The 16,082-nt window shown below is 42.3% G+C and overlaps 1 protein-coding gene across 1 annotated transcript; it reads left to right on the forward strand.

The window, feature by feature from the left end:
• Nucleotides 1–12,012: 12,012 nt before the first annotated feature.
• Nucleotides 12,013–14,623, forward strand: LOC135494929 (uncharacterized). Its single transcript, XM_064783273.1, has 2 exons — nt 12,013–12,476; nt 13,203–14,623. The coding sequence occupies exons 1-2, from the start codon at nt 12,180–12,182 to the stop codon at nt 14,052–14,054; spliced, it is 1,149 nt and encodes a 382-aa protein (XP_064639343.1). The 5' UTR covers nt 12,013–12,179; the 3' UTR covers nt 14,055–14,623.
• Nucleotides 14,624–16,082: the final 1,459 nt, after the last annotated feature.

Consider the following 16,082-nt stretch of genomic DNA (forward strand, 5'->3'; position numbering starts at 1 on the left):
CCTTCTATGAACAGTGTTGTTGTTGTCAACACCAACACTCTTGAAATCCCACCGATCAAAGAGTTGATGTGAATCTGACTTTTGTTGGCTGTGCACTAATTCACTGCACTATACCTGACAAGAATTCTTCAATTTCGTCCTTCTATGAACAGTGTAGTGGGTGTCAACACCAACACTCTTAAAATCCCACCGATCGAGGAGTTGATGTGAATCGGACTTTTGTTGGCTGTGCACTAATTCACTACACTATACCCGACAAGAATTCTTCCATTTCGTCCTTCTATGAACAGTGTAGTTGGTGTCAACACCAACAGACTTGAACCAACAGACTTGAAATCCCACCGATCGAGGAGTTGATGTGAATTGGACTTTTGTGGGCTGTGCACTAATTCACTACACTATACCTGACAAGAATTCTTCCGTTTCGTCTTATTCTCGGCTTAGCACTCAAACTTATGATAAATTTGGCTTCGCCCATAACAATTTCACAGCCAATTTGAACAAATTGGCTTCTTGGTACCGGTAACAAAGCACTAAAAACAAAGTCACATTTTTCAATAAAATGAGTGTTTTAATCAAATAGATGATATTTACTGACATCCTCTTACAAACAGAACACGACTTCTCCTTACGCATGTTTCTGAGGGAGTAAGTATGTATCAAGTAAAATGGCCTGATATTTTCAGGATGATTCACTGAAAGCACTGCATTGAACAAATCAACATTTTAACAAAAAGCACTGATCATGTTTAAAAAATATTTTTAAAAACTAACCGAACATCAACAAAACACCAACAGCTTCATCATGCTGTTTTAACGGCAATTCTAACACCTTCTAACACCTAACACCTTCATGACCAGACAAACTCCCGCTTTATAAAACCCCAGAGATGGCTCATGTAAAAGTATATTTGCAATACATTCTGTAAGGCCAGAGCTTCCCGAATCAATAGAGAAAATATAGCAACACTGTGACCCCTTAATTTTTCATTGGAAAATGACCCCCCCCCCCCCCAAAAAAAAACCCCACAACAACAACAAAACTAAACATCTCAACGAAATCAACCGTTCTATTTCAAGCTTGAAGATAGAGATGGTGTCATTGCCATGTTATCAATATGACCTTGTCCAATAACTAGGCCACATCTACTTTCTTTGGTTGCAAAGGTTTTGGAGAGTTGGTAATTGGAAACACATGTATACCCTGGAACATTTGTGACCCGTCGCAGCAAAACCAGGCGCATGTCACACAGAAGATGAGTGTAAGCGCATCATGTAACACGAGACGAAAATATTCTTTATGTGATAAACTGATGTTTATTAACACCGTAAAAGACTGAAAATATACAAGATGAAAGTATCCTCAGTACAATTACATATATGAACTATTGAAAACACAGTATTAGAAACATGATGACTCAGCCTGGTTGTGATTTTAGGAGTACCAAGCACACACATATAATGCATACATGAATGCATGCAACAGTAGCTACACAGGCATCACAAAGGCACAAATGTACCTCTAAATCCTTATCAAACATAAACATTGGAATATATACCATACATGTATTATAACCTCACTAGTTGAGGAAACTGTTAATACAGAACAGCATATAGCTGCAGGAAATATATATGGATATGTTAGTCGGGTCAATATACAGTTTGACCCCCAAAAATTGCAACAAAAGGTTTTTCAACTGATTCTGTTAGGTTTTGATGTGCTTTATAACATACTAAAAGTCTACCAAAATCCAACCCCCGGAAAAGGGTCATTTTCAAGATGGCGTCCAAGATGGCCGCCAAAACCTCTCAATGGCCATAACTCAGTTATTAGTCACTCAAATTTGATGATTTTGGTGTCTATCCATATGTTTTGGGGGTCAAGGAATGCAATGATACAAAAGAAAATGAAATTGGACTATTACATATCATAGAAATCCAATATGGCGTCCGAAAATGGCGGCCGACACTTGTTTTTAGCCATAACTCAGTTATTTGTCAATCAAATTTGACAATCTTGGTGTCTATCCCCAGGTTATTGGGGGTAAGGAACACATTAAGACTATTTTGGATCACACATGGCTATTGCATTATCAAGAAATTCACTATGGCATCCAAACAAGATGATCGCCAAGGGGGAAGCAGCGCCTATAACACACGCGGGTTCCACCCTGGGATTTGTATTGTCTTGAAACCAATTCAAGAAACCACTTATCACCTTGGTCCATAGAATATGTTTAGGTCTTTAATTGTCAGTCTCCTCCTCATCCTCCTCAATTTCTTTGTTGTTGTTAGGATTGTCACAGTTTTCAGTTTGGCAAGGGCCACATGCCGTAGTGCAAGGAAGTCCATAGCGTCTGCAACTGCATCGGGCAGATGTGCATCCTGCTGAACAATTACAATGGATGACCTTTAGAAGTTCATCAGGGGCAGCGTTCTTGTCTGTCATCACTGGAATCAATCTATCATTTTCCTCCTTCCATCCCCAATCCCTAGGATTCAGTTCGTTTTCCATACCCATCCACACCATGACTTGGTAGTAAACACGTAGGCTATGGTATCGTGTGGCTGGAGAAGTTGGGGGAAGTCTTTCTGGGGTGACAAATGCTTTAGCGGTTGCAACTTTCTTGGTGAAAATGATATGGCGCAGCGATGATAGCGTGTCGTTAGACTTTCCGCCAAAGAGATTAACCATCAGGTCTTGGCCTTGTTCGGATATTTCCTCCGGAGATTTATTTGGATGAATAAATGTGCTAGCGCAGGACTTCATGACAGGATCAGGTTTCACTAATTTCTGGAAGGCTGACTTTTTGCCTATGCCAAAGATCCTAGATGTTGAATCACAACCTGTGTAGGCATGAAGAAAGAGCAGCTCATTGCACGCATCATCTCCTAGGGTTTCTTTCAAGAGGTTGATGTTATAGACTTTGTCCTTGTGGTCCTTTGACTGCTTGTTTGCGTCGGAACGGAAATAAATCGTCTGATTGTCTGTTCTAGCATAGTGTAGCAGTAGGATTAGCAAATCTGTATCTTCACCAACCAAAGTTGTGGTACAAGTGCGCGAACGATCAACAGCAGCCTTGACGATATCAACGTCCGCATCCCCTGGCGACTGAATGATGTGGCACCCTCGTTTAGCAAGTGCCGTGCTGATGAGTCCAATCATCCCTGCCTTGTTTTTGTCACGGGACAGGAAATCCTCCTTTTTCCCGGAAAACTCTGTTTCTGCCGTGAAGTTAACCAGAGGGTGCGTGTTTTTCCCCCGTCTTTGATGTGTATTGTCCTTTATAGATGGCCCTTCGCCATAACCATCAAAGACAACTGTCGCTTGACCGTAGTGTCTCACCACGAAGCCTGCATAGGAGTCTGCTATCTGACCATATGTTTGTCCTCTCATCCACGGTACACGGTGCAGCAACGAACCACCATCCAACACGTAACAATCTGTTTCAGGTACAGAGTACAGGACCGCCTCACTTGATAAGCCTGTCACATGGTCTCGAATTGCCTGTGCAAGTTGCGGTTTGTCTGCTTTTCGAAGAATGTTCCTTGTCTCAAAGAGGGCTGGAGGGAAGGGGCTCAGTTCATAACTCAAAACCTCATCCAGGGAAAGATCTCCTGACCTCGACACAACAAGGAAACGTTGGAAAAGGAGAGCAGGATCAATTGTGCGATCAGCAGCAATCTTCACGGCAGAGATATTCCCAAGGGTTTTGGCTCGGTACTTTTGCTTGAATTTGTAGGCGAATGCCGATTTTCCGATCATATCCTCTATTATCTTGTTCCCAACTGATTCAAAGTCATGTACATTCACATCTTGACCAGCTACGATCCCATTGACGATATTCCTCAGAGTAGGATCTGAAGTGAACGGTGAGCAGGCAGCAAGCTTCAATCGAATTTTCTCAAGATCAAATGTATCTCTTTTGATTCGCGCTTCAGTGGAGTCTTTGTGTTGCGGACTTGTAGTGTAAGTCAGGTCGGTGAAATCCTGCATCGCACTGTTGTACTCTGAAGTCACGGGTGCAGACAATGTCCATAGATTGCGCATGTCCTCAGTCATCCCACTGCCATGAGTAAGACCTCCTGTGCTTTTAAGAGACCTCATCAATGTTTGTTCAATGACAAGATCACTACTTAGTCCTGCCCAGAATTGGTTGCTTCTTCGAACAACATGGAATCCGTTAACAAACCTTCTATGCACATCTGGATGTTTCTCCTCAAGGTTACTCATTTCTTGCAGATAATAATGCGCAGACCTCAAGTAATTGAAATGACCAGCTGCAATACAGGCAAGCAATCTGAAACGGCCTGCAAATGCATGAGCCAAGACCCAGTGCGATCTGCCTTGATCAACATCCTTGCCATTTCAACCATTCGCTGATAGTTCAGCCACAACTGACTAGTCTTAGAGTTCTGAGCAAGTTCAGATTTCTTCCTCTCCATTTCTCTCTCGAGTTTGATCACAGCATCAGAACAAGCAGCACTATCTGGCGTCGTCTCTCCGGCAAGGAGGGAGGAGTACAACTCATCAGCTTGAACCAGTAGTGACACAAATTCAGGATCGTCATTGACCATTTCTGATACAAGTAGGCTATGCAGGCACTTGTCAACCAGAAGATGGCCACGAATTGCTCTCTGGACTGCTTTTCCGGACATCATATGGACAACCGCATTCTCTCCATACACAGTCTCGAGGATGTTCTTCAAACCGGTTCCCTCCATGAGGCCACCAATAGCCCCCAGCAAATTCATAAGAGTATGGAAACACCCTAACATGAGAACAATGCCTTTCAGGTAGCTGTTTTGCGGTGCGTCAATGATTATTTCAGCAGCCTTCCAGTACAAGGGCTTGTCAAATGTCACAATAGTGGGCAGCTTGTGCTTCATCGCAAGGTTGCAAACGAAGTCTAATGTGGACAAAATGCATGATTTGTCCCCGGAGTACATATTGATCATGGGCAAGAATGTGACCGAGGACTGTCCAGGGTGATGGTTGCCCTGGTGCAAGATATGCATCATGCCTTGCCAGTTTGGTGTTGCCTGTTGGAAACTGAGGGAGACCTCCCACAGAATATCAATCTTCTTGTCGCAATCTACAAATCTCGGAAGATCCTCAAAGACTACCTCACGACAAGCATGCTTTGCAAACCTATAGTCAAGTATAGGGATTTTTGTCTTGTTTTCAGCTTTAAGTTCTGAGATGTGTCTTCTGGGATCGAGACGGTTCATCTGTTTTCCAGGGGTAACAGCGGCTATTACACCCATTCCGTGAAATGTCCCTTTGCCATCGATAGTGATAATGTTGTGATCAACATTATCGGCGGCAAAGAGGATGGACATCTCTAGCAAGTCTTCTTCTCCACCTAGGACATCGGGCTCCACGCAATCCGCAGCATTCTTTTCAAATCTCAACACTTCACCGTATGAGCAGCAGAATCCCATTTCATGAAGAGTATCCAGAATAAACTTAGAACGATACAGATGATGGGTTTGCACACCAAGTCCCACTTGTAGCGGAGCAAGGACAGCGCGTGGGCGAACTGCCTGAACTATTGCTTGACCAAGTGCCGCAACCTTACGTCTTGTGTCTTTCCCAACGAACAATGTGTCCAGTGCTAGGCGCAGAGTACTGGGCACGAATGAAAGGGCCGCATCTAGCTTTAAGTCCTGACTACTTGGATACTGATTCGTTATGGAAGAAACCTGAGATTTGATATCACTTTTAATCAACCTAGCAGCGGTTTCAATTATCGCACATTTTTGAGACTCTTCGTCCCCTTCCTGACACTTTTTCTTATAGTATGATCTCAGGATATGTGATGTTTGTTCTCTCATTGTAACAATATCGTCTAAGCCTTCCACCTCCGAAAATTGAGTCCTTGTAGCGTTCTTTCAGAAGGGTTTTGAGGAATTGATTACCATATGGTTCAGAATCAGGGTTAGAAAGAAATCCTTTCATTATCAGCCTCAAAGATGTAACAGATAGCTGTTCCTCATCATTCAGTTCCAAGTAAGAACAAGTTTTCTGAAACGCCTCCGCCTTATCTTCATCTTTTGGTCGACCAACCTTTCTTCGCTTGGCATCATCTGTACTCTGGAACTCTAGAGGTACAGCCTTGAATGTCCGGAAGTTAATGCTACAGGAATGCTGATAGAGACCGTCTGCAGCATGTAGATCTCGTAAATAGTATTCAATCCTACTCTTCACAGTAAGTCCCCAATCATCTGAACGGGATTCACAAACCTCCAATTTGGTCCGTCTGTACATTGCTGAAGTGTCCCCTATCTACCTTATCAACTGCACTTCCACAAAATAGGCAATCGGTTTCACTGTCAAAACCTCCACTCGACTGTCTTGTGGTTCTCTTTGCTGGTACAGAACCACCGGCTTTCCTCTTAAGATAGCACTGAATGTCTTTATCGTTTATGTATAGTTTACGACAGCTGCTGTGAACTTCATCAGTGGCTGCAACTATAACATTGTCTTTCCGCTTAACACTGGCTGCATTTATTGTGTTAGCCCCTTTCTCTGTAATGGCAACGGAGTCACTGGAATCCGCAATCTCCGCTTCGCAGATAGGGCAAATAGCTTGACTGACTGTGCTTGCACTCATTGTTGCATAATGGCTGAAGGAAATAAACAAAAATGACAGTGAGATATTCAGGTAAACTTATTTGGCACATCAGGGCTATGTTAAAACAATTGTTGTTATGTAGTGTTAATTCCAACCTATTGCATCTGGCGATACCCCCTCCACATGCCAAAACTGTATGATCAATGGTTATTAGTTTGATTCCAGCAAACTGTATAAATACACTCTTGGCTTCCCATATTGAGAGGAAGAAATTGAAAACCACATGGCCCGCCACATGGCCTGCTTGAGGGCTTCATATAGGCCCTAAATCGTACAACACAAGATAATAAACTACTTCCTCATCTGCAGACCTGCCTTACAATCAGTACTGAGTGTTACAGGAATGATGTTTCAGTGTCAAATTTAGTAATGAAGGGATTATTAGCGGATTATCTTGCATTATTTAAGAAGTGGTTTCTTGTAGATTACGAAGATGGCAGCACTGAAAATATGGAAGGTGACAACAGCAAAAATTCTTTACTTACCTGATTTTCAGGTCTGTAATCATTGAATCTATATGGAAATGGCTTTTTTGTGTTCCTTACCCCAATAACCTGGGGATAGACACCAAGATAGCACTGAATGATTTGATTCACAATAACTGAGTCATGGCTAAAAACATGTGTCGGCCGCCATTTTCGGACGCCACATTGGATTTCTATGATATGTAATTGTCCAATTTCATTTTCTTTTGTATCATTGCATTCCTTGACCCCCAAAACATATGGATAGACACCAAAATCATCAAATTTGAGTGACTAATAACTGAGTTATGGCCATTGAGAGGTTTTGGCGGCCATCTTGGACGCCATCTTGAAAATGACCCTTTTCCGGGGGTTGGATTTTGGTAGACTTTTAGTATGTTATAAAGCACATCAAAACCTAACAGAATCAGTTGAAAAACCTTTTGTTGCAATTTTTTTGGGGTTGAGGGGGTATTTGTCATATATTGACCCGACTATGTATGTGTGTATCATATGATAAGTTCACAATCTAACAGAGACAAAGGAAACCCAGCATGGTTAAGAGAATTAGGAAAGGTGAGCTCTTTAAACCCTTAAAACTCTGATGTTAACCATCATCTATTGGAAATAAGATAATCTATCGAATCTATAAATATTGATAATTGTACACACCATGTTTTGCCTCTAGAATTTCACATGATGCCTTAGATTTTGATAGATACAAATTGTAGGAAAATAGGTACAGTATTTCTCAGTGTGCTGGTCTCCAAGAAAAGGCCTAGCTCTTGTTTACATTCTGTGTTACTTGAGGTCAGCTAGATAGCATGCACGAAAATGATGCTAGATATGCTCGAGCAGGGGTTGAGACTGTAGAAAGGTTGTTGAGTCCAATGGTTGCTACAATGAGCCTAAATAACACCAGGAGATAATGGAAGAAATTGATGTGCTGATATTTCACAAAAGGCAGAAACAAACAAACAGTCCGTGTCAAACAGCCAAGCTCAGAGCAACATGCACCTGGTTTTGCTGTGACGGGTCACATTTCAAAACAAACTTGCTAATGCCCGCCATACACGATCCCATTTTATAGTATAGCAAATGCTATACCATTTTTCGTCCAATTTAATTGGATGCAAATATTTGCTACCCCGCCGTACACCATCCTAATTATTTCATAGCAAATATTACCTAACATCAAAAATGGGATCGTGTATGGCGGGGTTATAATTTAATGTAGGATTGACCTTTTATTGGCAAGTAACATCAAATGATTTTAATGTCAAGTGTCATGTCTTGTTCAGTGTATTGTTCTTATGGCCTATATAGGCCCTCGCACTTCTAGCTTTGCCATTCGTGACAACAGAATGCCACCAGTACTATCAAAACTGGCTTCGGCGGCTTCTGCAGCCGTTGTACTGTTGGCCGTGGGAGTTTCTTGCCGCAAGAAGAAACGGACGACGAGGAGGAGGCGAAGATACTGGACGAGAAAATGGATATTGCGGAGGCCATTAAAAGGGGCATATAGCCTTTTAATGGACGAGTTGCGTCTTGAGGACCCTGCCTCATACAGAAACTACCTGAGAATGGATGAGCAGACCTTTAATGAACTGTTGGTAAAGATGTCCCCACTGATTACCAAAGCGGATACCAACATGAGGGAAGCCATTTCCCCTGGCGAGAGATTGGCATTAACCCTCCGGTTTCTCGCAACAGGTGAAACATATCAGAGTATGGAGTATTCTACCAGAGTCAGTGCAACCACTATCGGAAGATTCGTGCCTGAGGTGTGCAGACATTTATATGAATGCCTAAAAGAAGACTACCTGAAGGTAAAAATGAAGAAAAAAACATTGTTTCTTAATGAAGATTTAATTCAATAGATTGATCTTGTATTTCAGCATGAAAATGTTACATCATTAGATGTGGTTATAATCGTAGGGCTCTGATACTTGACTACAATTGACGCCTTCATAACATTGGTCAGTAACATGTGGAGTCTGAGAATATGGTCTAAACAATCTTGATTGTGGTTGTTGCATCCCAGATATGCCTACATTTGTTTCTGTACCAGGATGTGATGCTGATAGGCCTACTTCATAATTTCTGGTGGTAGAATACCCATCAATTTTACTGGTTTTACTCATCAAGTCGTGGTCTTGACCATCAAACAGGGCTATAGTAATCTTTCGCTTTACACTTTGCAAAACATGAGGTGACTAATTGCCCTTAGTTCACTAGCAACAAATGTACCAAATGTTGCGCATGGATCGTCAACTGGTGTTGTTAAAGCAGCATCCTTAAGTTCAGTTAGAACGTTGGTAGCCTTTCGAATCATGGCATTTTCTTCAGATATTCCCCCCTTCTTTTGCTTCTTTCCACGGCTCGGGGGAATGAGGCCTAGGGACGTCTTGGTTTGAGGTGCACTCGTAGAAGCTTCATCCATATCATCAACTATGCTTTCATCGTCAGACACACCAGTACGCTCGCCCTTAAAGAGAAAAATTAAACAATGAAATACAATGTTCCTCAACAATACCTATATTCTTCTTTTCCAGCTACCTTCAACGGAAGAAGAATGGCTGGTGATCGCAAAAGGGTTTGAAACACGATGGAACTTTCCACATTGTCTTGGGGCCCTTGACGGGAAACATGTTGTCTTCCGTTCACCACTTAACCAGGGATCATACTTGTACAACTACAAGGGTACACACAGTCTTGTTCTGTTTGCTCTTGTTGATTCAGACTACAAATTCCTAATGGTGGATGCGGGAACCAACGGTCGTGTGGGAGATGGTGGAGTCTTTCGGAAAAGTGACCTCAACTCGGCGATGAAAGATGGAACCATAAATTTCCCTCCGCACGAACGTTTAACAGGTGGTCAAATGGCAGTCCCCTATTTCATTGTGGGCGATGACGCGTTCCCATTGCAAAAAGACCTAATGAAACCGTACCCATTCCGTGATATGGATATTTCCAAAAGGACTTTAAATTATCGACTGAGCAGGGCTAGACGTGTTGTTGAAAACGCCTTTGGAATTCTAGCTAATAGATTCAGAGTGTTCTTAGCACCAATTCTGTTGTCTCCAGAAAAGGTTGAAATTCTCATTCTAGCTGCATGCGCCCTTCACAATTTTCTACGTGTTAAAAAAACAAATTCATTCTATCCTCCTGGATCGCTCGACCGGGAAGATACTGCACGTGGTACTGTATGCCAAGGTCATTGGAGGAATGTGAAGAAGTCCAAAGATGCATATGTGGACGTGTCTGTGCAAGGTGGAAACAGAACGACCTATACAGCACAGAATATCAGGGATGAGTTGCGTCGATACGTCAACAGTGATGACGGACGCGTACCTTGGCAGAATAAGTTCATTTAAATGATTACTCCGACCCGCATTCTATAAAGGTAGCTTGCAGGTTGTGTATGTTTTAGTAGGTTTTATGATTCTTGTAGCATAAAACAGGTGTTCCTAAAAAACTGATTAATGTAAACCTTTGGTCATTTCGGGCCTGAAATCTGTAAAATCAGTACTTGTTCAAAACTGGTAAAATGTATGCAAGCTCCCCTAAATAAGAACCGAATAGAAAAATTACCTCGTAAGTGGTTTCTTCATTATCATCTACCATGTCTACGTTCTTGCGGGATTTCGCCATTGAACTTGTGCTTGTTCGTGGTTGAACGTGGTCTTTCAAGAAATGTAGTTTTTTAAACCACCAAACAGTTGGAGTGTACTGGTCATCTGTCCCAGCGCCCGACTTCTTTTTACTTTTCATTTTCTCAAGCTCTTGCGAATAGCTGCTCCGAAGGCCATTAATTTTTTTCTTTACGCCATCCACGGTGCAATCGGAACGATGATTCTGGAGCTGTTCCACAATTTCCTGGTAGGCCAACTCCTTCTTTATCCTGTTATGATAATTCGGATCCTTTACATCATAAAGTTCACCCCGGAGCCGATATTCCTCAATGAGGATGTCGACGTCGACCTGATTCCATGTAGTTATTGGCCTACGTGCTGCCATAACTGGGCTTGGTGTAGTAATGTGAGCCTTGCTCATGAACGCATCCAGATATAAAGGGTTTCGTTACATCAGGGAGGTATTATTAATAATACCTCCATGGTTAATAAGGCTGGTTTATACTTCATAGCGATGCGTCGCACGGTCGCACGGGTCGCATTGATCGTTTGCCTGGTCGCCCTGATCGCTGTGAAATCGGACATGAGTAGATGACATCATCCGCAACGCACGTAGTACAATTGCGTGCACATCGCGCTATCTAACCTTGATTTATTTCGAGCAATGAACCACGCGGACAGCCCGGCGCAGGCCAAACCTACAAATTCACGTATGAAGTAGACCCGATAGACACGCGATGCTCGTCGCGCCAAAAGCATGCAGGGTTAATTGTACAATAATAATGCTATCCCGACATACACCGTATGATTTTATTGTATAGCATTTAATTGTACAAGAAAAATAGGACAGAACCTATTCGTGTATTTCTTGCTATACTAAAAAATTTTGACAAAGTTTCCCGACATACACGGTCCAATAAAATGGTATAGCATTTGATACTATAAAATGGGATCGTGTTTGGCGGGCATAATGCCCGCCATACACGATCCCATTTTATAGTATAGCAAATGCTATACCATTTTTCGTCCAATTTAATTGGATGCAAATATTTGCTACCCCGCCGTACACCATCCTAATTATTTCATAGCAAATATTACCTAACATCAAAAATGGGATCGTGTATGGCGGGGTTATAATTTAATGTAGGATTGACCTTTTATTGGCTAGTAACATCAAATGATTTTAATGTCAAGTGTCATGTCTTGTTCAGTGTATTGTTCTTATGGCCTATATAGGCCCTCGCACTTCTAGCTTTGCCATTCGTGACAACAGAATGCCACCAGTACTATCAAAACTGGCTTCGGCGGCTTCTGCAGCCGTTGTACTGTTGGCCGTGGGAGTTTCTTGCCGCAAGAAGAAACGGACGACGAGGAGGAGGCGAAGATACTGGACGAGAAAATGGATATTGCGGAGGCCATTAAAAGGGGCATATAGCCTTTTAATGGACGAGTTGCGTCTTGAGGACCCTGCCTCATACAGAAACTACCTGAGAATGGATGAGCAGACCTTTAATGAACTGTTGGTAAAGATGTCCCCACTGATTACCAAAGCGGATACAAACATGAGGGAGGCCATTTCCCCTGGCGAGAGATTGGCATTAACCCTCCGGTTTCTCGCAACAGGTGAAACATATCAGAGTATGGAGTATTCTACCAGAGTCAGTGCAACCACTATCGGAAGATTCGTGCCTGAGGTGTGCAGACATTTATATGAATGCCTAAAAGAAGACTACCTGAAGGTAAAAATGAAGAAAAAAACATTGTTTCTTAATGAAGATTTAATTCAATAGATTGATCTTGTATTTCAGCATGAAAATGTTACATCATTAGATGTGGTTATAATCGTAGGGCTCTGATACTTGACTACAATTGACGCCTTCATAACATTGGTCAGTAACATGTTGAGTCTGAGAATATGGTCTAAACAATCTTGATTGTGGTTGTTGCATCCCAGATATGCCTACATTTGTTTCTGTACCAGGATGTGATGCTGATAGGCCTACTTCATAATTTCTGGTGGTAGCATACCCATCAATTTTACTGGTTTTACTCATCAAGTCGTGGTTTTGACCATCAAACAGGGCTATAGTAATCTTTCGCTTTACACTTTGCAAAACATGAGGTGACTTAATTGCCCTTAGTTCACTAGCAACAAATGTACCAAATGTTGCGCATGGATCGTCAACTGGTGTTGTTAAAGCAGCATCCTTAAGTTCAGTTAGAACGTTGGTAGCCTTTCGAATCATGGCATTTTCTTCAGATATTCCCCCCTTCTTTTGCTTCTTTCCACGGCTCGGGGAATGAGGCCTAGGGACGTCTTGGTTTGAGGTGCACTCGTAGAAGCTTCATCCATATCATCAACTATGCTTTCATCGTCAGACACACCAGTACGCTCGCCCTTAAAGAGAAAAATTAAACAATGAAATACAATGTTCCTCAACAATACCTATATTCTTCTTTTCCAGCTACCTTCAACGGAAGAAGAATGGCTGGTGATCGCAAAAGGGTTTGAAACACGATGGAACTTTCCACATTGTCTTGGGGCCCTTGACGGGAAACATGTTGTCTTCCGTTCACCACTTAACCAGGGATCATACTTTTACAACTACAAGGGTACACACAGTCTTGTTCTGTTTGCTCTTGTTGATTCAGACTACAAATTCCTACTAATGGTGGATGCGGGAACCAACGGTCGTGTGGGAGATGGTGGAGTCTTTCGGAAAAGTGACCTCAACTCGGCGATGAAAGATGGAACCATAAATTTCCCTCCGCACGAACGTTTAACAGGTGGTCAAATGGCAGTCCCCTATTTCATTGTGGGCGATGACGCGTTCCCATTGCAAAAAGACTTAATGAAACCGTACCCATTCCGTGATATGGATATTTCCAAAAGGACTTTAAATTATCGACTGAGCAGGGCTAGACGTGTTGTTGAAAACGCCTTTGGAATTCTAGCTAATAGATTCAGAGTGTTCTTAGCACCAATTCTGTTGTCTCCAGAAAAGGTTGAAATTCTCATTCTAGCTGCATGCGCCCTTCACAATTTTCTACGTGTTAAAAAAACAAATTCATTCTATCCTCCTGGATCGCTCGACCGGGAAGATACTGCACGTGGTACTGTATGCCAAGGTCATTGGAGGAATGTGAAGAAGTCCAAAGATGCATATGTGGACGTGTCTGTGCAAAGTGGAAACAGAACGACCTATACAGCACAGAATATCAGGGATGAGTTGCGTCGATACGTCAACAGTGATGACGGACGCGTACCTTGGCAGAATAAGTTCATTAAAATGATTACTCCGACCCGCATTCTATAAAGGTAGCTTGCAGGTTGTGTATGTTTTAGTAGGTTTTATGATTCTTGTAGCATAAAACAGGTGTTCCTAAAAAACTGATTAATGTAAACCTTTGGTCATTTCGGGCCTGAAATCTGTAAAATCAGTACTTGTTCAAAATTGGTAAAATGTATGCAAGCTCCCCTAAATAAGAACCGAATAGAAAAATTACCTCGTAAGTGGTTTCTTCATTATCATCTACCATGTCTACGTTCTTGCGGGATTTCGCCATTGAACTTGTGCTTGTTCGTGGTTGAACGTGGTCTTTCAAGAAATGTAGTTTTTTAAACCACCAAACAGTTGGAGTGTACTGGTCATCTGTCCCAGCGCCCGACTTCTTTTTACTTTTCATTTTCTCAAGCTCTTGCGAATAGCTGCTCCGAAGGCCATTAATTTTTTTCTTTACGCCATCCACGGTGCAATCGGAACGATGATTCTGGAGCTGTTCCACAATTTCCTGGTAGGCCAACTCCTTCTTTATCCTGTTATGATAATTCGGATCCTTTACATCATAAAGTTCACCCCGGAGCCGATATTCCTCAATGAGGATGTCGACGTCGACCTGACTCCATGTAGTTATTGGCCTACGTGCTGCCATAACTGGGCTTGGTGTAGTAATGTGAGCCTTGCTCATGAACGCAAAGGGTTTCGTTACATCAGGGAGGTATGGTTAATAAGGCTGGTTTATACTTCATAGCGATGCGTCGCACGGGTCACATTGATCGTTTGCCTGGTCCCCCTGATCGCTGTGAAATCGGACATGAGTAGATGACATCATCCGCAACGCACGTAGTACAATTGCGTGCACATCGCGCTATCTAACCTTGATTTATTTCGAGCAATGAACCACGCGGACAGCCCGGCGCAGGCCAAACCTACAAATTCAAAGTAGACCCGATAGACACGCGATGCTCGTCGCGCCAAAAGCATGCAGGGTTAATTGTACAATAATAATGCTATCCCGACATACACCGTATGATTTTATTGTATAGCATTTAATTGTACAAGAAAAATAGGACAGAACCTATTCGTGTATTTCTTGCTATACTATGCCCGCCATACACGATCCCATTTTATAGTATAGCAAATGCTATACCATTTTTCGTCCAATTTAATTAGATGCAAATATTTGCTACCCCGCCGTACACCATCCTAATTATTTCATAGCAAATAGTACCTAACATCAAAAATGGGATCGTGTATGGCGGGGTTATAATTTAATGTAGGATTGACCTTTTATTGGCTAGTAACATCAAATGATTTTAATGTCAAGTGTCATGTCTTGTTCAGTGTATTGTTCTTATGGCCTATATAGGCCCTCGCACTTCTAGCTTTGCCATTCGTGACAACAGAATGCCACCAGTACTATCAAAACTGGCTTCGGCGGCTTCTGCAGCCGTTGTACTGTTGGCCGTGGGAGTTTCTTGCCGCAAGAAGAAACGGACGACGAGGAGGAGGCGAAGATACTGGACGAGAAAATGGATATTGCGGAGGCCATTAAAAGGGGCATATAACGCACGTAGTACAATTGCGTGCACATCGCGCTATCTAACCTTGATTTATTTCGAGCAATGAACCACGCGGACAGCCCGGCGCAGGCCAAACCTACAAATTCACGTATGAAGTAGACCCGATAGACACGCGATGCTCGTCGCGCCAAAAGCATGTAGGGTTAATTGTACAATAATAATGCTATCCCGACATACACCGTATGATTTTATTGTATAGCATTTAATTGTACAAGAAAAATAGGACAGAACCTATTCGTGTATTTCTTGCTATACTAAAAAATTTCGACAAAGTTTCCCGACATACACGGTCCAATAAAATGGTATAGCATTAGCTATACTATAAAATGGGATCGTGTATGGCGGGCATAAAAAAATTCGACAAAGTTTCCCGACATACACGGTCCAATAAAATGGTATAGCATTTGCTATACTATAAAATGGGATCGTGTATGGCGGGCATAACCAGCGGGTTTAATTCAGATCAAATGAGCTGATATGG

This window comes from Lineus longissimus, chromosome 10 (genome assembly GCF_910592395.1).
Source record: "Lineus longissimus chromosome 10, tnLinLong1.2, whole genome shotgun sequence".
NCBI lineage: Eukaryota > Metazoa > Nemertea > Pilidiophora > Heteronemertea > Lineidae > Lineus > Lineus longissimus.